Here is a 23,190-nt window from a genome sequence, read left to right as displayed (position 1 = left end):
ACAAGGTCACCTGGCAGTACAAATAGAGATTTAAATTCGTGAACTAAACCAATTAAAAATCTGTTCATGATTACTGTACATGAGTGGAATACTACTCTTGGCTACCCATTTTGTGAATGAAATTACATGACATGAAATAAATGACATGAAATTAAAATGCAATGTGAGCTAGGAGAAACAGCTCTAGAAACAGACAATCTGCCCAGGACCAGAGGGCAAGATTACAAAGGGGTTCTTCTTTCTAACACAAGCATCCTCTAAGGAGACAAAAGCCAACCCGAGGCTCTGGAGCATTCAGAGTTCACCTCTCCCATGTCTGTTGATGCTCTCAATCACAGGGTGACAGCACAGAACCAAGTCCAGTTAACAGAATCCTGTTCTGCTTGTCCTTGGAGCACAAGGGGGAGGCACTCACTGGGATTTCCAGAGGCTAGAAAGAGCAAAGGCTTCCATAGAGCAAGGCTTGGCAGGATAATACAGAGACAAGAGTTTGCTTGGAACTAAATCCAGCTGGGGCCAACCTCACTCAGCGTCTGTTGACTTATAGTGGTCATCGTCCACAGTGGAGTAGATGTGTCCCTCACTGCTAAGGAATTCAACAGCTTGCCTTTGAAGACAAAAAACCAACAGTTAGCAGTTAACTATTTCCTATCATCACCTTTCTCTCAGGGATTTCCCACTTACAGACCCCAACTCTACTGCTCCTGGCCATCACGGGCCAAGGGGAGCTCTCAGTGGCTCCATGCTGTGAACAGTTTCAGTGCTGCTCCACCAGGCAGCAGACACAGAAAGCTTCTCCAAAGCTGTCGCAAAAGCAGCAGCTCTCAAACTTCACCTGCCACAGATGGGAAGGTCCCCACCCACAGTATGTGCCATATAAAAGCAGTAGCTACCACCTCGGTTTGAAGGGGACAGAACACAGAAAGATAATGATGTTAATTATTGCCTACAGGCTTCACTCTTTTTCTAAGTCTTAGAGAGGAGAAGCTGTAAGAGACAACAAAGGAGAACAGAAACAGTCTCTTCCCACATCTGACTGGCGTGCAGACAGCAAAGCAGTCCTTGAACAGGAGAAAACACTGCTGAGGCACTGGGTACTCCCAGGTGCCTGTTAACTTTGCCCCTGAACTGCTGAACAGCCTGTTTTGAAAATAAGGAGGGAAGCATATCAGCATCCCTTCAGCTAGCAATGGTTCCTTCAAGACTCCGACAGCTCTGGCTCATTGCTGCATCCCACTGGGAATGCCTGCGGTCACCAGTGCTGTGTCACAGCTGAGGATCTGGGCTGGCCCACCCTGGTCAGATCCTAGGAAGGACTGCCTGGATTTCCAGAACATCCTTTGGTTCTACACACTCACTTGATTGTTGACATGCTCATACTGTGGAGCTGAGCCTTCAGCTCTTGCAGACTCATGCCTTCTGGGACAGGGCAGTTTTTAATCAAGTTCAGCACCTGGCAAAACAAGAACCACCCTCAGCACTCAGCTCAGCATCAGCAGTGGACAGAGAGGTTGAGGACGAACTATCCATCAAAGAGTAACTGAGCTTGCACTGCTTTGTCCTACACCATGCCACAGCAGCATCCACTGCGAGCTTCTGGAGCAGCTGCTGGCACCCACCTGGCTCTGGTGTGCTGTGAGTCCGTTCAAAGGGAGGCTGCAGACTCCTCCATAGCCACCCAAGTCACCCACGCCAGCTGAGGGGAACACCTGCGGCCCTCTCGCTGCTTCCTGCCATGGCAAGAGAGAAGTGGCTCTGGTTACACAGGCTGCAAGCCAGCACGGGAAGGACTTGCAGAGCAGCAGTAATTAAAAACAAATTCCCCAAAGAAACCAAACAGAGTCTCTCCCTGAGATGCCAGGACTCCTGCCACACCTTCACTGTAGCTCTCCAACATCATCAAGCTTTCTAGCCTCACAATCTGTGTACCAAGTTGAGTCCAAGCAAGAGGTCCCTCTCCAGGGGTACAGTAACCCAGTATGGAGTCAGGCTCTCCAAGCACGTACCATGAGATTCTTCCTGAGGACCACATGTGCATTGACGATCTCTAGGATGTGTGTGGTGAACTCATTCATGTTTTCCAGAGGCATGATCTTAAAGGCCACCAAACTTTTCTTATTCTTTCAGAAAATAGGAAAAAAAAAGAAAAAATATGCAAAACAATGAACATTACAGGAAGATGCTCAATTATTAACAGCCAATCTGACCATTCCCTCTAGGAACAGGGAGCCTGACTGCCTCTAACCTATCCAACATTTTCTAACTGGCACTGGAAGGTGATTTTGCAAGACAGTGCAGACAGGGCAACTCCTCCTTCCAACCAGCTGGTCATTAACTGCACTTTGCCTTAAGGCAGACCCTGTTATTTGAGCATTTATTTGTATGTTTAGTTATGCTGTTAAGAGGTATCTCAGCACATAATATGCTACCAGAAGCATCCCCATTACCCAGAACCCAGCCTAAGCTCTGCAGTACAAATACTCCAAGAACCTGGTGGTCAGACTTTGCTCCACTGGAAGTGAGGTACTGATGGAGAGTGGAGTATTAAACAGGTCCTCTGACCTCTGCATTGATGAACAATTAAAGTGTTATTAAACACAGCCCTGGCAGAAACATTCAAGGATTTGTCCACAGGAAGAGATGAGAAAAGGCCACAGTGAAGTGGATAGTGTGAAGGCTGCTCACTACCACTGTGCCAGACCAGCAGCCCTTGTGCCACTGGCCCAGCAGCCATGGGCAGCATGACCTTACCTGGAAAGAGCGAAGGTGACCAGCTACCTTCACATAAGTCCCTGGGGGTACCACAACATTCTCACCACCTGCCTCCTAGCAGAAACGAAAAGGAGAAAGGAAGGGTTTGTTGATCCACGCTTCAATTTCTCAGTCATCACAACAAATGATTTGGAAAGGAGGCTTATCTCAAAAATCACACAAACAGCACACACTCCTACAGTCAGCCAGAACAGCCAGGGAAACAGAACTGCAAAGGAGAAACAAAGAAGCAGCAGGTGCAGGTTTGCATGGCCTGAGCACCCCACAGCAGGCAAGGCCACCTGGCTGCCCTGCTGGCTGCCTTGCTGGCTGCCCTGCTGGGGGCCCCTTCAGAGCAACTTGCACAGAGCGATGTGAGCAATCAACACCCCAACGGTAACAGAGCAGGAGATCAACTGTAGAGCTGGGCCAGGGGAATGGAAACATAGAACCATAGTGTGGCAGGGACCTTTAAAATTCGTCTACTCCAAGCCCCATATAGCAAGCAAGAACATCTTCAGCTAGGTCACGCTGCTTGGAGCAGGCCAGAATCTTTTGTGCAGTTGTGCTAAACTAGCAGTTAAGCTAACTGACTGTCTGCCTGTTCCCCAAAGCTGTTCAGCTGACCTCAGGTGTTTGCTTTCAAATGTATCTTACAGTGGCGCAGACCCATGAGAGTCCAAGCAAAGTTATCAGCACTTCAGGAGTTATGCATCACAATGAGGCAACATCCACTGATAAATGTCATCACCTCAGTCTCTGAGCCACATCCGTTCACTCTCTCTCCTTGTATTTTTACACAGTAGTATAGAGCATGCAGCTCTCTCTCACTTCAGCCATGAAGTAACTGCTGAGCTCCAGCAGCTAAACTCTAAACAATGACAGATTGAGCGATCTGCATGGATTACAACACAGGAGTCAAGCTCAGCACCAGTGATCCCTGCTACAGCAGCATCTCAGAGATGTTGTCCACAAAACACTTTTCAGAAACACCACTTCTGTTTGGTAGGGCATAGAATCACAGAATTGTTTGGGTTGGAAAAGGCCTTCAAGATCATCCAGTCTAGCCATCAACCCAGCACCACCATGGCCACCAAACCCTGTCCCCAAGTGCCATGGCCACAGGTTTCTGGAACACCACCAGGGATGGGGACTCCATCACCTCCCTGGGCAGCCTGTACCAATCCCTGACCACTCTTGCAGCAAAGAAATTTTTCCTCCTCTCCAACCTAACCCTCCATCGGCATAATTTCAGGCCATTTCCTCTCCTATCACCTGAGACTAGGGAGAAGAGCCCAACCACCACCTCACTGCAAACCTCCGCTCAGGGAGCTGTAGAAAGCAATGGGGTCTCCCCCTCAGTCTCCTCTTCTCCAGAGCAAACACCCCCAGGTTCCTCAGCTGCTCCTCCCCAGCCCTTTTCTCCAGACCCTTCCCCAGTTTGGTTGCTCTTTGCTCCAGCAACTGCAAGTCCTGCAAGGAGCTGGGAGTTGAACTTGACGATCCTTATGGATCCCTTCCCACTTGAGATATTCCTTGATGCTGTAATTTTTCCCTCTTTACTGCTCCCAAAAAATTCGCAGGAGCATGTTCCTAACAACTTGAAGGCTTACATCAGTATCCACCCACTGCCTGACGTCCATCGGGGCTGCTGTCATATCATCCACTTTGTAGAGAATGTTTGTCGGTGCTTTCTCAGCATGCCGAACGATCCCCACGATGGTGACCTGAGGTGGAAGAGGGAAGCGTTTATCTGGGGAGGTCCCGGCGAACGAGCGCGTTTCACCCGCAGCCTTCCCGGCGCCCACCTGGGAGATCTCCACGTCGCGGATCCGGAAGGACTCGTCGACCTGCTCGGCTGCCAGCAGCTGCGACACGGTGCAGGGTACGATGTTCTGGGAGCGAGTTCTCTGCAAGAGAGTGCGCGGCCGTCAGCACCGCAGGGAGCGGCCGCCCCACTCCCATCTCCGGCCGCGGCCCAGCGCCTCTGAGCCGGCCGGGCCCCACTCCCGCCGGACCTGCTTCTTCTCCGCCTGAGTACCGGCGGGGGAGCCAAAGCCGCCCGGGGACTGCGTGTAGCCGCCCGGAGGCCCCGAGGTGCCCACGGTGCCGTAACCGCCGTCGAAGGTACCTGAGGGCGAAGAGGGAAAGCCCATGAACGGGTGCCGGTGACGTACCCTCGTCCCCGCCATCACGGAGCGCGGCGGTGGCCTCCGGCGACCCCGAGCACCCCCGCACTGAGGCCAGGCACCGAACCTGGGCGCCGATCCCAGTCCAGCCCAGCCCAGCCCAGCCGAGCCCGATCCCACAAGCCCGGTCCCCCTCACCGTGCCCGCTCCACATGGCGGCCGCCGAACGTCGGGAAACAGCCGTCCGCGCGCACCAGCCGTCCTCGCGCCGCCAGCTCCTGCCCAATCCATAGGTGCCGTTCAGCCGGCCGGCAGCCAATCGCGATCTCCCGTCTTCCGGCTTCTTCCAATAGGAGGAAGCCGCGGTGAAGCGGCTAGTGCCATCTTGAGTGTGGGTGCTGCCCGGCTGCCCAGAGCTGATGGAGGCGGTAGGCGGGGCTGAGCGGTGCGGGTCGCGGGGCTGGAGGCGGGGCTGGGGGTACGGCTTGGTTTGGCTTGGCACGGCACGGAAAGGCACGGCACGGCAGCCGCTGGCCGCCATGCAGCCCATCGCGTTCCTCTTGCTCTGCCCGCTGGCTACGGCCCTGTCAGGTAAGGGGAGGCAGCGTGCCCCACTCCCCGGCCGGGCTGGGTGCCCCGAGCGGTGCCCAGTGGCAGCCGCTCGTCCCGTTGAGCCTTGGCGTCTCCCGGCGCGCAGGGCGCTTCTGGCACATCACCGACCTGCACTGGGACCCCGACTACAACGCCGCGGCGGATCCCGGGCAGGTGTGCCCCTCGGGCGGCTCCCGGGCCGTGCCCGCCGCCGGACCCTGGGGCAGCTACCTGTGCGACGCACCCTGGCTCCTGCTCGAATCCGCCGTGCGCGCCATGCGGAGCCTCATGCCGCAGCCGGACTTCGTCCTCTGGACCGGGTGAGGACGGGCTGGGGGCCGGGACGCGCCCGGGGCTCGCCGGGAGGGGCTCCGCTGCCCAGCCGCTCGGCAGCTGAGGCGGTTGGTCCGGCTCGGAACCCTCACTGGAGGGGCCGTCCACGGCTTACCTTCTCCGTCTACCTGCTGCAGTCCCAGGGCCGGCGGCTGCCTGTTCGAAAGCTGCTTCTCCGCGAGGTGAAACACCGAATGCTCCCCGGCAGCTGGCAGTGGGCATGCTGGAGCTCCGCTCTCGGGCTGTGGCGCCATGCTGCCTGTGCTGGGGGTGCCTGCCTTTGGAGAGGAAAAAGGGTAGCCGGGGGGCTGGGGCATAAGGAGCTTGTGAGGCATCCAGGGCTCTTTACCTGGTAACCGTCGGCCTCACAATAGTGTAAAATGGAGGCTTAGAGGAAAACGCCGCTACAGCCAGGCCTCTGACACCAGCGAGACACTCCCAACGTGCCCCAGAAGTGAGAAGCGGTAAGGTAAGGAAAGGATCACAATTCACCATCCTTCCTTCTCTTCTTAATTGTTGCCAGCCCTGTCTGACTTCACACAGAGCACCCGAAAGCCTTGGGGCAATGGGACGTGCTCTTTCTGTTGGCGAACCTGTTGGAGGCAGTGGGAGGAGAGCATTTCAAAACAGATGTGCAGCATTTCTTCAGACCATAAGAGGCACCTGGGAGACTTACTTCAAAGAGCTGATTTGCTTTAGAAGTATGAAGACCCCCCCCGAAATGGAGCATGTTTTCCCCTAGCGTGGTCTCCTGAAGTGGGTGCCCTGTTGCACAGGAGGGCTCAATATCACTTACAGGCAGTGAAAGATTTATTGGATGTGTATGTGCCCTCTTGTAGCATTTGCTTTTGTTCTGACAGTGCAGCACCAACCTGTGCCTGCTGTGACCTCCATCCTAGTTTGCAATGCTGCCTGACCCCATGTTTTCATTATCTGTCTCTGTGGGTTCCTACTCAGAAGTAGTTGTTGATCCTTGTGACTTCATCTTGATTTGTCTTCTTTCTTCAAACTATTTCCCTCAGTCCTTTGACATAATTTTAGTTCTGATCTTCTCCCATGGCCTGGCTGACAGCACAGCATCACTGACAAATGCCAGAAGCACATCAGTGACAACACAGCAGCTGTGTCCACACTTCAGACAGGTCTCCACAATCACAGCCTTCTTGGGAGTGTTCCTTTGTCTCCTGGTAGTGGGAGATGTTATTCTGCTGTTCAATCAGCTCTGCAGGCAGCTTGGCTTCACTATTGTTGATCAGACGTTGACCTGAGGTTGCAAAATGCTGTTCCTTGCAATGTTTCCAGCCAGCCTTGCTGCCTGTAAGTCCACTGAGGCAGAGTGAGCCTGTACTTTGTGTGCTCGTGTGCAGGTTTTTCAAGGTAGGATAAAATGGAGCCCATTTTTGCTTGGAGCAGTCCCTTGAAACTCCTTCAGTGCCTTGGCAAGACAGCACAGCACTGGACCCAACAGCTTCACCTTGTAGAAGGCATGAAGAGAAGGGAACAAGTTTCCTTCCCTTGCTTATCACAGACAGTGACTGTGCTGCATTCATTCTTCTAGGGATGATACTCCTCACGTCCCCAATGAGAAGCTTGGAGAAGAGAAGGTTTTGCAGATAATAGAGAACCTGACTTCTCTGATAAAGGAGACATTTCCAGGTAGGATTTGAGGGGTGAGAAGGGGCAAGGGGCACAGGGTGTCACAGGAAGAGCCTACCAGGATGAAGAAATGAGAGCTGGGAAGGGCTATGGTCATGGGGACTTGTTTGCCCTCTTCCTAGTTGCTGTTTGAGGTGTCTGGTGCACACTCATGTTTCAGGTTAACTCAAAAAAGAGGAAAACAAAAAGTTGCTGCAATTAGTCATTAAAACAGGAATGGCTGCAAGATTCCCTCGTGCTTAAACCATGTCAGCAGTGGGGGAAGGAGCCTTACTGATGGTGAAAGCTCACTGATTCACACCTCTGGGGTGGCTTGTCCGGAGGAGGGGAGGTGGTCGTTGCTGTATTGTACCCCCCTGCTGTGGATGATTCTCTTTGCAGAGCTCTTCAGCCATGCTGCTCGTTCAAGTCTGTGAGTGCCTCAGGGAGCTCTGGTGCTGAGGAACTGTGAGGCCAGCATGGATTCCTCTGCAGCCCTTTTATCTGTCTCTAGGTGTTAAGGTCTATGCAGCCATGGGCAACCATGACTTCCACCCCAAGAACCAGTTCCCAGGAAAGGAGCACAGGATCTACATCCGAACAGCTGAGCTGTGGCAGCCCTGGCTGAGTGATGCTTCCACTGCCCTTTTCAGAGCAGGTATGGCACCACAGGCTCACCTTGGCAGCACTCTGGGGAGATGGGGGTGGAGAATACCATGAGTGGCTTTCTTGCTTCTGTCCTAGGAGCAACAGTATTTATAGAGCATTTGCAGAGGAATGGTCTGGCTGAACGCTAATTTCTGGCACTGTATAATCTTGCTTGCGAGAAAAGAAATTTCTTTATGCTTTAGCCTCTCTTTCTGTTCTTGAGTTGCTGGAAAGGGTCCCTACAGAGAATGCAAAGTGCTGAATTTCAGTGGGAGAAAAAAGATCTTTTAAGGAAGCTGCTGGTGCAGGCAGCACTGTGGCTCTGGAGAGCTGCGCAGCTCCTGGTGCTGCACGCTGTCCCCACACAGGGTCTCCCTTCACCTCAAAGGTATAAGGTGGGAAGAGTTGCTCCAAATCTCCACCCTGGAGTGGTCAGAGTGCTGCTAGCACCCTCTCCATAGGGTGACTTTGCTATGGCCATTGCCAAGGAGAGCTGAAAGGGATGGAAATAAAGGGATCTGGTGTCACAGACCTCCAGCTTTTCCTTGTTGGCTGCACTTTTCAGGAGCTTTCTACAGTGAGAAGCTGCCCAGCCCAGGGACAAGAGGGCGAATAGTTGTCCTCAACACCAACCTCTACTATGCGCAGAACGATGAGACAGCTGGTGAGGAAGACCCTGGAGGGCAGTTCCAGTGGCTGGAGGAAACGCTGACCAATGCCTCTAGAGCCAATGAAAAGGTATTAAAAGAAATTAATAACAAGCTTAGGAGAAGGCTTCTCCCAGCCTGGAAGCTCTTCCTGCTGCACCCTGCGCACAGTCACAGCAAGACAGTGGGAAGCGAGGGCTTTGCAGTGCTCACAGCTGCTGGGTCTGTAGGTCTACCTCGTGGGGCATGTCCCTCCTGGCTTCTTCGAGAAGAAACGAGGCCAGGCCTGGTTCCAGCGTGGCTTTAACGAGCGGTACCTGCGTGCGGTGCGGCGGCACCACGGCGTCATTGCTGCCCAGTTCTTTGGGCACCATCACACCGACAGCTTCCGGATGTTTTACAGTGACACAGGTACCCCTTGTGCTGGCATGGGCTGAGGCCTCTGTCCTGACCATGGAGATGATTTCTCCAGAGTACCAGACGGTACAAGGAGCTGAACAGTCCAGCCCAGAGGGTGGGCACAGGAAGTTGTTATTCCATTCCCGTAATGCCTGCATCTCCCACTTAAAAGGGAACAGCACAAGCTGTATCTTCCCCCTCTTCTTCCTCTCTCTCTTCCTTCCTGGCTGGCTCCCTTATCTATGTGTGGGAGCTGGGCCTGGAGCAGCCTGGCTGTGGCCTGGAGCTGGCAAGCTAAATCTTAAGCTGTGTCACTTGGGGTTGGTATTGGGAGAGCGGGAGGTGGGTAGAGAGGCATGGGGGGGTAGTGGGCATTTGAGGCCTGGATTTTTGGCCTGGTTTGGTGGAGGCTGGGGAAAGCTTTGGCTTAATGAGCTTCTGTGTTAAGCCCTGATTGTGGATTTTGTGTATTTTATCTGCTTTGCACTGTAGTAGTAGTTATGAATAGCATTTCCATTTAAACCTTCCATTCTATCCAATCCAAAGTGGAGTCTTTAACCCCTTCGAGAAGGGTTAAAGAGCATCTGTCTCACTCCTTAAATTGAGACACATGGCCACCAGGCATCTGTGTGATAGCTCTGCCAGCTCCCAGGAATAGCTCTCAGTGAGAGCTTTTGGTGGCTGTTAGCTGAGTGCAGCTGAGAAGCCAGAAAAGGCTTCTGAATGCTTTGGTCAGCAAGGACCAGCAGTGGTTCTGAGCTCCCCCCAGCCCATGATTTCATTCCTTCTTCCTGTTTACCCTCAGATTGACATTTCCCCCCTGCCCCCAGTGATCTGCAGCCTCTTGCCCACTCCTTGTTCATGGGTATTGGACATCAGCTGAGACGTAAGGGAGCAGTTACAGATCTTTGCACTGGGGTTACAGGTCTCTGGGTCTCCTTTGCTGACGTGGCTCCTTTCTGCACTCTGGCTGCAGGAGTCTTTGGCAGCAGTGTGCAGGCTGTCCTCAGGCCCTCTCCCTGATGCTGGTCAGTGTTGGCCTTTATGCGCTGCTGCTGTAGCTGGGGCTGGTGGCAGAGCTGCTGCAGGGTGCCCACTGCAGTGTGTTCAAGGTGTGATAGAAGCCAAGGTCTCGCATTCATGAGTTGTTTGGCCTTTCTGTTAAGGTTCTCCAGTCAGTGTCATGTTCCTGGCCCCTGGAGTGACTCCCTGGAAAACCACATTGCCTGGAGTGACCAATGGAGCCAACAACCCTGGGATTCGGGTGGTCGACTATGATCCAGACACCCTTCAAGTGCTGGTAGGGGATCCCCATCTGCTGCACACTGCAGCTCTGGGGTACTTGAATGCCTCCTGCAGTTTTACTGTGACTACAGGAGTCAACTATGTACGAGAGGACATCAGCCAAGATATGTCAGGCTCATGTCTAACAAAGGTTGAGTAAGAGCATCAGTGAGTTAAAGTCAGGGTGACTGCAATCAGCTGGCTGAGGCCTTCTGCTGGAAATGAGTTCCCCAGGGCCATGCAGGGTAGGTCTGGTCATGTTCTTTGTGTCTTTAGCAAGTTTCCTTTGCACAACCTCTCATTGAGGACTAACAGACTTGTCAAACCCCCTCCAAAAACTTTTAGCCATCTAGTAAATTATTTGGGTCACCCTGCTTGCTAAATGGGTTCATTTGTGATGGACCCAAATCTTGGTGAGCTGTAAGGGGAGTTGGCACAAGAGGAGGACAGGGCCAGCCCAGCTGAAGTGCCTCTATACTAATGCACACAGCTTGGGCAACAAACAGGATGAATTAAGGGCCACTGTGCTGCTGGGATGCCATGACATAGTGGCTATTACTGAAACTTGGTGGGATGATTCCCATGACTGGAATGTAGGGATAGATGGGTACAAGCTCTTTAGGAAGGATAGGCAGGGAAGGAGAGGAGGAGGTGTTGCCCTCTATGGCAGTGAGCAGCTGGAATCAGTGGAGCTCCACCTGGGGAAGGATGAAGAGCTGGTTGAGAGTGTATGGGTTAAAATGAAAGGCAAGACAGGGGAAGGAGATGTTACTGTAGGGGTCTGCTACAGGCCACCTGACCAGCAGAGCCAAGCAGATGAGGCCCTCCATAGGCCAATAGAAGTGGCTTCCAGGTCACAAGCTCTGGTCCTCATGGGTGATTTCAACCACCCTGACATCTGCTGGAGGGACAACACAGCAAGGCACCAGCAATCCAGGATGTTCCTGGATTGCATAGATGACACCGTCATCCTCCAAATGGTAGAGGAACCACCAAGAAAAGGTGCTATGCTGGACCTTGTTCTCACCAACAGGGAAGGGCTGGTAACCAATGTGAGGCTCAGGGACAGCCTTGGCTGCAGTGACCATGAGGCAGTTGAATTTAAGATCCTCAGGGCAGCCAGGAGGATGTATTCTAAGCTTACAACCCTGGACTTCAGGCGTGCAGACTTTGATGGCTTCAGGGATCTGCTGGCCAAAGTGTGGTGGGACAAAGCCCTAGAGGGAAGAGGGGCCCAGGACAGCTGGTCAGTATTCAAGGACCACCTCCTCTGTGTCCAGGAGCAATGTATACCAACAAAGAGAAAAGCAGGGAAGAATGCTAGGAGGCCTGCCTGGATGAGCAAGGAGCTGCTGGACACACTATCACTTAAAAGGAAGCTGTACAAGGAGTGGAGGAAAGGACAGCTGGAATGGGGAGATATAAGGAAGCTGCTCAAGCAGCAAGAGACCTGCTTAGGAAAGCCAAAGCACAGCTTGAATTGAATCTAGCCAGGGAGGTCAAAGGGAACAGTAAGAATTTCTACAGGTATAGGAATGGTCAAAAGAAGCCTAGGGAAGGTGTGGGCCCCCTCAGAAAGGAAACAGTGAAATGGTCACAAGTGACCTGGAAAAGGCTGAGGTTCTCAAGGACTTCTTTACCTCAGTCTTCACTGCAAGGGCCTCCAGCCACACTCCTGGAATAGTCATGGGAGCTAATGGCAAGAACCAGAAGGAAGAACTGCCCATCATAAGTGAAGATCAGGTTGGTGATCACCTGAAGAACCTGAAAGTGTCCAAGTCCATGGGACCCGACGGGGTACACCCACGGGTACTGAGAGAACTGGCAGAGGAGGTTGCTAAACCCTCTCTATTATATTCCAAAAGTCCTGGCAGTCTGGGGAAGTCCCCACTGACTGGAAAAGGGGAAACATTACTCCCATTTTCAAAAAGGGTAAGAAGGAAGAACCAGGGAACTACAAGCCAGGCAGTCTCACCTCTGTGCCCGGTAAGATCATGGAGCAGATTCTCCTGGAGGCACTACTGAGACAGAAGAATAGTGAAGAGGTGATTGGGTACAGTCAGCATGGGTTTACCAAGGGCAAATCCTGCCTGACAAACCTGGTGGCCTTCTATGACCAGGAGTACAACATTAATAAATGAGGGGAGAGCAACTGATGGCATTGACCTGGACCTGAGCAAAGCCTTTGACACTGTCCCACACCACATCCTGGTCTCCAAACTGGTGACACATGGGTTTGATGGGTGGATCATGAGATGGATACAGAACTGGCTTGATGGCCACACCCAAAGAGTGGCTGTCAATGGCTCCATGTCCCAGTGGAGGCCAGGGACAAGTGGAGTCCCTCAGGGCTCAGTCCTGGGACCAGGCTTGTTCAACATCTTTGTCAGTGCCATGGACAGAGGCATTGAGTGCACCCTCAGCAGGTTTGCTGATGACACCAAGCTGTGTGGTGCAGCAGACAGGCTGAAGGGAAGGGATCCATCCAGAGGGACCTGGACAGGCTGGAGAGCTGGGCACAAGCCAACCTCATGAGGTTCAACAAGACCAAGTGCAGGGTCCTGCATCTGGGTCGAGGCAATCCCAAGCACAAATCCAGGCTGGACAGGGACTGGCTGGAGAGCAGCCCTGAGGAGAAGGACTTGGGGGTGCTGATGGAGGAGAAGCTCAACAGGAGCTGTCAATGTGCACTTGCAGCCCAGAAAGCCAACCAGATCCTGGGCTGCTTCAAGAGAAGTGTGGCCAGCAGGTCAAGGGAGGTGATTGTCCCCCTCTGCTCAGCTCTGGTGAGACCCCACCTGGAGTACTGTGCCCAGTTCTGGAGCCCCTACTACAAGAGGGCTATGGACATGCTGGAAGGTGTCCAGAGAAGGGCCACCACGATGAGCAGAGGGCTGGAGCACCTCTCCTGTGAGGAGAGACTGAAAGAGTTGGGGCTGTTCAGTCTGGAGAAGAGAAGGCTCTGAGGAGACTTTATTGTGGCCTTCCAGGATCTGAAGGGGGCTACAAGAAAGCTGGGGAGGGACTTTTTAGGATATCAGGGAGTGAGAGGATTAGGGGGAATGGAATTAAGCTGAAGTGTGGAGATTCAGGCTGGACGTGAGGAAGAAGTTTTTCCCCATGAGAGTGGTGAGAGCCTGGAATGGGTTGTCCAGGGAGGTGGTTGAGGCCCCATCCCTGGAGGTGTTATAGGCCAGGCTGGACAAGGCTCTGGCCAGCCTGATCTAGTGTGAGGTGTCCCTGCCCATGGCAGTGGGGTTGGAACTGGCTGATCCTTGTGGTCCCTTCCAGCCCTGACTGATTCTATGATTCTATATGTAAGGCCAGTTTCTGTTTCATGTCTCTGCCAAGAGGCAGAGGATGGGGTGTTTGTGTCTTCCTTTGCAGTGGATAAAGCAGCCCTGTTGAGCATCTTTACAGCATGAAAAATGAATGGTAAAGTACACCATGGGGAGCTGGTGAAGCAGAAAGGAAAAGGGCAAGAGGCTGAGAAACAGGATGGTTTTGTGGTGACTTCTGGAGGTGTCCTTCCCTTTGGTAGAAGGCACCTGTTGGGAGCAGCTCTCCCTTCTGCACCAGGAGACCTGCTGTGTGCAGTGCAGACATGTCCAGTGCTGCACACCAGCATCTGGGAGAGGAGTTCATCACATCCTAGCTAAGCACTCACAGCCTGATCCTTTCCTGGTTTCCCTCATTCTGTTCCCTCTCTGCAGGATATGGTCACTTACTACTTGAACCTAACTCGTGCCAACATGATGGCCTCAACAGGGCAGGAAGGGGGCCCAGCGTGGGAGGAAGAGTACAGGCTGACCAAAACCTTCCAAGTGCCTGATGGCTCTGTGGGCTCCATGCAGGCAGTGCTGCAGAAGCTGTCAGAGGATGCAGGCTGCCTGCAGCAGTACCATGAGCTGAACTCTGTCAGATACGACCACAGCCCATGCCGGGAGGGCTGCCGGATGGATCACCTCTGTGCCATCAGGGAGGTGGATTTCACACAGTATAGGCAGTGTGTTACAGGCAGCAGCTCTGCCCCTGCCCTTCCCACTGCCTGCCTGCTGCTGCTGTGCTTGCTCTTAGGACTGCTCAGTCCACAGTGAGCGTGGTGCTGGAGAGAGCCCACGTGGTGCTGGAGAGAGCCCAGGGCCACCCTGCAGTTGGATCAGCAGGCATGAAGGCTCCTGGCACTGAGAACTGGCTTGGACACCAAGATGAGACCAGAGGCTTTCCCTAACAGCTGTGTGATGTTGGTGTGAAATCTTCTACAAGAGCTTGGATGTATCCAGGAAGGGCAGGGACTGCTGCAGAGCCTTCTATGTCAGACTGACTGAGCTGGGGAGTCTCTCTTCTTTCTGCTGTGTCCCTCAAAGAGATGAGGACCAGGCCTCCTTTTGGACTTAGCACAGAGGAGAGCTGGGAGCTGCTGCCAGGGAGGTTCTTCATGTTGGCACATGCTGCTCTCTTGGAAAGACCACACGAGGCCCTGTTTTGGTGGCCCTCAGCAGCAGCCTTGCCTTCCGTCTTTGGGCAAAGCCAAGTGGGATTAGTTCTGCCTTTGCCAGGGTGTGACCTTCAGCAGGTTTGGGCCACCGCTTTCTCATCAGTGCCCAAGATGAGGCTCCAGGGTAAGAAGTTTGATTTTTATTTTTGTTTTAGTTTTTGTTTGTTTTCCCCTGGTTGCTGAGCATGGGCAGCTCTCCCCTCCCTTCTGTGCTCTCTTGGCTTTCATCCACTCAGCTCCTTCCTTCAGCCAGGCATTGCCAGCTGGCCTTGATCTCTTTGCCATTAAAAATTTTGGTAATTCAGCAGCTCTGGGGCTTGCTGGCCTCCTGCAGAGCCTTGGGGGGGGACAATGCAGAGCAAGGAAGCTGGCCCTTTAGGCATGGGGAATATTTGGGTTGTCTGTGACAGGCAGCTCTGGGCCCTTGCAGGTGCCTGATGTGGCAGAGCAGGAGCTGGCAGGGTGCTGGGCTTTTTGTGTCCAGAACATTAAGCCTGGGCATGCCCAGGGTGCTCCATAGGTCATCTGCATGCTCCCAACAGCATCCCACCAGTGAGGTGCAGGCAGGGCCCAAGAGAGGAAGGGCTGAGGGTGAGGATGGAGCCTGCAAGCAGAGAGGGCACAGGGGTGTGGTGTGTGCCCAGCAGAGGGGCTGTGATGGGATGAAGGTGAGGGGTGTGTGGGTGCCGGAGGAGCAGTGCCCACAGCTCTGGGGCTTCACAGCCATGGGTGTTGTTTGCCCCTGGTGCCACTGCAGAGCTTGTGCCTAGGGCTGGGGTGCTCCTTGTGGGCTCCTGGGCAGCTGGCTGTGTGCAAGAGGCTGGTACCAGCTGAGACCCTCTCTGCCACCAGCTCCCCTTCTGCTCCCAGACTAGCAGGGGTGGCTGACCCCGCTAGACCTTTCCCCACTCCTGTTCCTTCCAGCTCAGTCACACCAGAGCTCCCTGGAGCAGAGAGTGATCTGGAAAAGAGCAGTTGGGAGCCGGGTGCCAGCTTTCAGGCTTTGCCGTGTCCTGAAATCTTCCTGTTTGCAACGGGCAGACAAAGCTGGTACTGCCCAGTCCTGCGTCCTTGGGCCTTCCTGAACCCCTGCTTTGCTTTGAAGCAGCCTCCTGAGGTGGGTGGGGGTCAAGGGGAGTCCTGGTAGTGGGTTTGGTTCTGCCAGTGGCCTGAAAGGTGATGGAGAAAATCCTGCCGGTGAGGGTCAGAGCAGCTCTGATGACTGCGATTTGCCTCACGAGGCAGGGGGCAAAACCGCTTCCTGAGTTGTGCCGAGAGCCCCGCGGGGGCTGCAGCGGGACAGGGGCAAGAGCGAGGCCTCCCCCGTCCCTAGGCGCCCGTGGCCGGGCTGGGCCCGGGGCCGTACTCCTGTGGCGGGAGTGGAGGAGCGGCCAGGGGTTGGGGCTGGCGCGGAGGGGCTGCCGGGTGACCGGGAGGGTGTGTGATGGGGATGGCGCCAGGGCTGCAGGGTTGCACCCCGGGGGCTGCCTTAGGGTGACCGGGGGAGGGCAACGGAGCTGTCCCGGGGAAGGCTGCAGGATGTGCAGAGCAGAGCACCGCTCGGCGAGGGCGGGATCTAACCGGGGGGGATAGGGCCCCGGTCCCGAGGTGGAGCCTGTCCAGGGCGGGGCCCGGGAGCTGCCGGTCGGTTGCCGTCACGCCGCCGGTCGCCGCCATCCCGCCCATGGCGTTGCGGGCGGCCCGGCCGCGGTTCGGGCCGCTGCAATTGGCGCTGGCGGCGGCGGGGACAGCGGCGACGGCGCTGGACGTGTTCGCCGACGGGTGGGTGGCGGCCGGGTACGCGCGGGGCGGGCAGCCAGGCTGGGCCGTGCTGGTGCTGGTGCTGCTGGCCGCCGCCTCGCTGGCTACCCAGGCCTGCAGCTGGCTCTGGCTGCGCTCCGACCCTCCCGCCCTGCGCCCCGACTTGCCGCCGTGGCTGCTCGCCGCCCTTCACCTCCTCCAACTCGGCTTCCTCTTCAGGTACGGTCAGGCCTCACTTCCTCCCGTGCCCACCCGGCAGCCTGCGCCCCCTCCCCGCCCCGTCCCGCTATCACTCTGCTGCCTCCCCACGGCCCCGGGTATCCCCACAGTATCCTCCGGTCGCTCCTCCTCCTTTCCCGGGTCTCTCCAGTCCGCCCCAGCCTCGCGTCCTGTCCTCCCCAGGGACCGGGGCCCGACCCCCTGCATCTACTGCTCTGCCCAGGGAGCCCCTTGGCCACCCCAGTGCTTCCACCCCCGAGCTTGTCAGGGCGGCCAAGGAGCTCCCCAGACGAAGCCCAGCTCCGGGTTGGAGCCACTCGAGTCCTTCCGAATGAAGTTTCCCACCCGTGTCCCGAAGTCCCGGCTCTGTTTCTTCTGCCGCTGCCGCCGGAGGCCTCTTCCAGGCGGAGCAGGGCAGGGGGTCGGAGCCTGCGGGGGCAGCGAACGCCCCGAAGCCTCGTCCCGGCCTCAGCCCTCCTGGCTGCTTGGTCCCGGGGAGCGGCTGCTCCGCCTCCGGGGCAGGGCAGGATTCGGCCGCTTCTGCTCCGAGCGATGCTCGACCGGCGGCGGGCAGGCTGCGGGTGCTGCGTTTCTTGGCTTGGGAGCGGGAAGGGAGCGGTTTGAGCACGGATCGGGGCGGTTGAGGTTGCCCTGACAGAGGAGTGTGAGGAGCGAGGGGCGCACGGCGCTGCCACCCAGCGGCCCCTCAATGCTGGCTGTGTCTCCATAGGTGCCTCCACGCTCTGAGGGTGGGCTGGAAGGTGTGCAGGGCAAAGACAGAAGACGAGGAGGAGCAGAGCCACATGGCCTTCCTCTCGCACGACATCAGCATGCTGCGCCTCTTCGAGACCTTTTTGGAGAACACCCCACAGCTCACCCTGCTCCTCTATGTCATCCTGAGGACAAACAAGGCAGAGCCCTCCCAGTGTGAGGTTCTGGTGCCAGGGCAGGGGGCTGCAGGGGTACTGAGGTCAGAGTGGGTATGCATGGGAGAGACCAGATAGACTGTCCAGGAGCTGCAGGACACAGCAGGACACTCCTGAGGTCCTTGCTTCAGGAGCCATCCTTCTCCCATATCACTCCTGTAAATGTGACACACAGGAGGGTAGATCCCTGCCCTGTGCTTATGTGCCCCAATGGACTATGTTGGGGTTGGGGTGGAAGGGTTGAAGCTGGGACATTCTCCTGCTTGACTAAGAGAAGCTAAGGTGAGAAACTGGGAGTCTGCTGGGGATCAGGGAGATGCTCTTGTGGATGTGGATGGAGCAGAGCACAAATCGCTGAGGAGATGCTTTGGTGCCCATCCTATGGTGGGGAGCAAGCATCACTGCATGGAAATGGGGAGCCCAACCTTGTGCTGTTGGGTGGAACTAGCTCTCATCCCCTGCCTGTGTGGGCTGGGACAGGCTCTGCAGAGCCACACCTGCTGCTTCTTCCCCATCTCCTGGGCAAGGAAGGGCACCAGCCTCCTCTTCAGGGAGACACAGGGGCTGATGCTCTGAGCCTCCACAGCAGCTGCTGTGTGGGCTGGTGAGGAGTTTATTTTAGCAATGCTGGGCAGGGGAAAGTTTGAGCTGGGCCCTCAGCATCTCCACCACTGTGATTGCAGGGCTGGGAATCTGCACTGCGTTCCTGTGTGTGACCTGGTCTTTAGTGGATTACCATCACTGCCTGCGCTCCTTCTTGCAGGACAAGCACGAGCTGGGCATGGGCTCCTCCATGGTCTACTTCCTGTGGAACCTCTTCCTCATCTGCCCTCGTGTCCTGGCCCTGGCCCTCTTCGCCCTGCTCTGGCCCTACGGCCTGGCCGTGCACTTCCCACTGGTCTGGCTGGCGATGTTCCTCTGGGTCAGCCTGCAGGGCACAGACTTCATGGAGTCCCCTGGCCCCGAGCAGCTCTACCGGGCCCTGGTGGCCGTCATCCTCTACTTCAGCTGGTTCAATGTGTCCCCGGGCAGGACGCTGCAGCGCAGCATCATCTACCACAGCTTCCTGCTGGTGGACAGTGCCTTGCTGGCCCTGGCCTGGCTCTGGGGCCGCTCCCCCTCTGAGGACCACTCCTACCTCATCCCAGTGCTCTCGGCAGCGCTGCCCTGCTACCTGCTGGGGCTGGCACTGAGAGTGGCCTACTACCGGGGGCTGCACCCCAACGTGTGGGCACAGCAAGCAGCTGGCTACGATGAGGTGGATGCCAGGAGGGGCTGTGGGGCTGTGAACAGGCGAATGCAGTGCCTGGCCCAGGCCCAGTTTCCCAGGGGCTGGCCAGCAGCACAGCGCTTCCTGAACGGGGCCACTGAGTCTGCTGTCTGAGGCTGCCTCTGATGTGGCTTTCTGGGGGTAGATTTGTTAGCCCTGCTTCCCCAAGCTGTTGTTCTGGGCAACTGGGGGGACCTGGCAGAAACTGTGCCCTTATGACTGTGGTGCTGTGGGGGATGGTCCAGCCCCCTGGGGCTGTGCTGCTGTGGGCCCTGGCACCTCTCTTGTAATTTATTATCAGCGTTTTCCACAAACAGCAGTGAGTTGGTCTGTTGTTGGTGCCTCTTCTGTGCCTGTTGCCACTGTCAGTGCTTGAGGAGGGGCTGGTGAGGGACAGCTTGTTCCCTCATTGGCAGCAGTTGATCTGTTTCCTGCCAGGATTTTCTGCCTTCCCCTGTGCTGCTGTGAAGGTCAAAGATTGCTCTGTTATCACCAGGAGCAGGGAGGGACTGGGGCAGGCAGGGATTCCTCTGCATCCACCCTGGATGCGTGGGGGCAGTGAGGTGCCCCCACCCTTGGTAGGGTGCCATGGAACAGTGCAGGGGCATGGTGTGTGGGGGCTGTCCCCTTGCCCTGTGGCAGAGCTTTGCCCCTTTGCAAACAGGGGAGCACATTCCAGTGGGGATTCTCCATGGGCAGAACCTTTGCCCCTGCCCTTAGCCACGTCTGCTGCCTTTCCCTTCCTGCTGTGGGCTGGGAGGGGGCACAGCTGAAGCTTTGTGCTTGAGGCTGGGCCATGGATGCAAGGCAGGGGCCTGCTGCTTTTCGCCTTTGAGCAGCAAATGTTTGTGGGGTGGGGACTGGTAGCAGTGCCATGGGGCCCTGTCCCTGGTGGGGAGCACCTCATTGGCCCTTTGCTGGCATTCCCACCACACCCTGGGAGGTGCTCTCACTGCCATGACCAGGCTGGCATCCACCACTGGTTTCTCAGCCATTGATGTGGTTGGCTCTGCAGGTTCCTGGGCATGGGCACTCACTGCTGCCCAGGTGGGGCTGCCCAAAGCCTGAGCAGGCCCCAAAATGGCCCCTGGCTCTTGTTGCTGCTGCCCAGCCAACAAGTGTGGCACATGCTGGCTGCCCACAGCATTGGCCCTTGGCCCTTCCCCCTCATCTCCATTGCCCACCTTCCTGCCAGGACTCTGTCCCAGGAGGGGTCATACACACCCCCCCCACACTCCCCCGCCCCCAAGGTGCCAGGGCAGGGAGAGGCCGCAGGAGGCAAGAGCTGAGATGCTGCTGTCATAGCTGGGCCTAGCACAAGATAAGCTCATGGCCAAGGACAGTGGCACCACAGCAGAAGAGGGGAGGGTTGATTGCTGGCCTTGTGCAAAAGGGAAGCTTTCTGTGGGCCTATCCCAAGTGCCATCTGTCTCCCCTGGACACCACAGCAGAGCCAAGGGGCTGGGACCTCCACTGCTGCCTCTCACAGGACAGCCCAGGGGAGCAAGGTCTCTGCCCCTGCCCCCAGCCCAGGCTGTCACAGGGACTGAAGGCTGCCAGAGGCTGAGGCAGTAACTACAGAACATAAAAGCCTTCAGCTTTTTCCAGTCCCTAGCACAGCTCCTAGTGTGCAGCCCCTGGGGGGCAAAGGCTCTGCTCCCAGCAGCTCTCACCCCAGCTCACAGCAAGGGCTGTTGTGGACTCTGGGATTTGGCTTTCTGAGTGCCAGCCAAGACAGGGTCCCAGGGCTGCAGGAAGCAGCGAAGCTCCATGCCTGGGGGATAGTTAAAACCTGTGTGATTGCCCTGAAGCCAGCAGCAGCCAGCAGGGTTTGTCACCACTTTATCTACAGCTAGGCCTGGGGAGAGTAGAGTCAGAAGAAAATGACTGCTTGGGCAGAGCTCTGACCCTGCAGGTGGGGGGCAGGCAGCGTCTTAAACGGAGCAGAGGAGGAGAGGAGCCAGGTCAGCCTTTATTGAACAGACATAGCCAGGGGCAGTGACCTCTGCCCAGAGGGCCTTACATATATTCAAGGGACCCTTGCAGATGCCCCTGCTGAGGGGCTGCCAGAGCTCCAGGCTCTGCCACTGCCATAACATTTCCTGACAACATTGCAAAGTAAACAAAGACAAAGCAAAGGCCCCAGCTGCCAGGCTGCTCAGCACCATGGGCACAGTGCTCGTGGGGCTACCTGGGCATTGCACTGCTCGGGCACACCACTACCTGCACACCTTGGCTCTGCACGCTGCTGTGGGCAAGGGGCACTGCCAGGGGGAGGTTAAGGCACAGGGTTTAATCCCACAGTGCGGTCAGCTGCAGGGCCAGGCATGCTCCAAGCGGGCTGGGACAGCTCCCAGGCCCGTTTACAGGAGACCTTGGGTGGGCTGGGGCCCCACTGAGAGATGTTCAGGATGCAGCAGAGGCTTTCCTGTAGCTGCAGCTGAGTCGTCATCTCCCAGTGGCATCTCAGCCCCTGGAGCAAAGGGGCTGCTCCTTGCCCTAGCTCACTTCTGCTAGAGCCACTCTGGCTGAGCTCCACAGGGACCCCCAGCGGAAGGGGACTCTATGTGCCCAGCAGCAATGGAGCTGCTCTGCACAGGGCACACCTCCACAGGCTGCCTCAGCTGCCTGAGGCACCCCTGAGCTCTCCATCTTGTGTGGGTGGCAGGTAGCAGAACACCCCTGGGGGCTCCTGCTTGTCTTCAGAACCTGCTCCTGGGCACCACACAGCATCTACCCAGCTTGCTCCAGGGGCTCCACTAGGGCAGCAGCTGTGAGCAGAGCAGCAGCCTCTGGTGCAGCCCAAAGCCACCCCCTCCACTGAGCTGCTCAGTAACACCCACAGCAGGATCTGTTCCTCAGATGTTTGTAGTGGGAGGAAGCCCACACTGGTCCCAGGGAGTAGCTTCTACAGACAGCAGCTCCTGCAGCAGGGAGCTGCTGGGGACCCAGAGTGCCCACCTGAGACCAGAGCACAATGCCAACACTGAGCAAGGAGCTGGTGGAGAGCAGAATACTCCTGACTCCTGTGACCACCCTGGAGAAAGAAAATCTCCTCTGCAGCAAGGAACCTGTGGCACAGGGACCTCTGTATCCAGCCCATGAGCTCTAGGGATCCAAACCCCTCTGTCCTGGTGACCAGAGCTGGCCCAGGAGCAGCCACTTGTGGAGTACAGCAGAGATGTGCTGAGCTGGCTGTCACCTCCCCAGCACTGATGGAAATTCCTCAGGAGCTACAGCCATGGAAGGAATGCAGCAAACAAACAGCCTGCCTCTGTGGGCACAGCCTGAGCAGCTCAGCACCCTCTCTGAAGTGTGAGGACTGGTCCCCTGTGGGCACCAGACAGGTGACACTAGGCTGGAGAGCAGAGATGTGGAGGGCTCTGGGTGCAGCTGTGGTGTTGGCTCAGCAGGAGCCTCACAAACCCAAGCACCTGCTGGATTGGTGGTACTGGGTGCACGGAGGAGGCAGACACCTAGCACAGCCTGACCCGTGCCAGCCCCAGGCTGCAGTGGTGCTGCAGGGCACTGGCTCCAGCTGTTGTTTCTGAGATGGGAGCCTCTGGCTGCCAGGTCACTGTTGTGAACATCAAGTCCTTCACAGGGTGTGCCCAGCTGTGCAGGCAGCAAGGCAGAGACAAAGACAAGGACATTGAGGCTCCACTACAAGGGATATACTCACAGAGGCAGCCAGGGAAGCAGAGGTGACTGACACCAACCACACCTCTCTCTGTGGCACTCAGAAGGGTTTAGTTCTGGTTAAGAGCAGGAGTCAGGACATGTCTGGGCACTCTGCAGCAGTGCTGTGCTCTGCTGTTCACAGGCAGCTTTGCTCTCCTTCCCAAGGAGAACCTGTGGGGTCTACGGTCTGGGTCATGGACAGCTGGAATCCAGTACCCTCCTGCCTGCCAGCAGTGCCTGAGCACACACTGAGAGCTCAGAACTCCCATCACTTCCCTCTGCAAGGAAACACAGACCCCAGAAACGTTCCCTTATCTATTTTCCAGTAAGCCCACACTGAGGAAACAACATAAGGACATTGTAATAAATTAACTGCTCTGAACACTGGGGAAGAAGGGAGGACACAGCAATAGAGGTA

The 23,190-nt window shown here is 56.2% G+C and overlaps 3 protein-coding genes across 3 annotated transcripts; 2 read left to right on the top strand and 1 right to left on the bottom strand.

Moving 5' to 3' along the window:
* Nucleotides 1-499: 499 nt before the first annotated feature.
* RPA2 (replication protein A2) lies at nt 500-5,094 on the bottom strand. The gene is made up of 9 exons (XM_054395317.1): nt 5,079-5,094; nt 4,770-4,882; nt 4,560-4,661; nt 4,365-4,478; nt 2,752-2,826; nt 2,003-2,120; nt 1,620-1,726; nt 1,359-1,453; nt 500-607 (listed from the first exon to the last, which is right to left on the bottom strand). The coding sequence occupies exons 1-9, from the start codon at nt 5,092-5,094 to the stop codon at nt 523-525; spliced, it is 825 nt and encodes a 274-aa protein (XP_054251292.1). The 3' UTR covers nt 500-522.
* A 205-nt stretch (nt 5,095-5,299) lies between these two features.
* On the top strand, nt 5,300-14,514 carry SMPDL3B (sphingomyelin phosphodiesterase acid like 3B). Its single transcript, XM_054395219.1, has 8 exons — nt 5,300-5,471; nt 5,578-5,791; nt 7,363-7,460; nt 7,954-8,097; nt 8,653-8,825; nt 8,965-9,145; nt 10,300-10,433; nt 14,131-14,514. The coding sequence occupies exons 1-8, from the start codon at nt 5,300-5,302 to the stop codon at nt 14,512-14,514; spliced, it is 1,500 nt and encodes a 499-aa protein (XP_054251194.1).
* Nucleotides 14,515-16,599: 2,085 nt separating this feature from the next.
* XKR8 (XK related 8) lies at nt 16,600-19,223 on the top strand. The gene is made up of 3 exons (XM_054395432.1): nt 16,600-16,895; nt 17,626-17,822; nt 18,505-19,223. The coding sequence occupies exons 1-3, from the start codon at nt 16,600-16,602 to the stop codon at nt 19,203-19,205; spliced, it is 1,194 nt and encodes a 397-aa protein (XP_054251407.1). The 3' UTR covers nt 19,206-19,223.
* Nucleotides 19,224-23,190: the final 3,967 nt, after the last annotated feature.

Source organism: Indicator indicator, chromosome 33 (genome assembly GCF_027791375.1).
Source record: "Indicator indicator isolate 239-I01 chromosome 33, UM_Iind_1.1, whole genome shotgun sequence".
NCBI classification, from domain to species: domain Eukaryota; kingdom Metazoa; phylum Chordata; class Aves; order Piciformes; family Indicatoridae; genus Indicator; species Indicator indicator.
The sequence above is the reverse complement of the archived record's forward strand: the minus strand, read 5'-3'. Positions and strand labels throughout refer to the sequence as shown.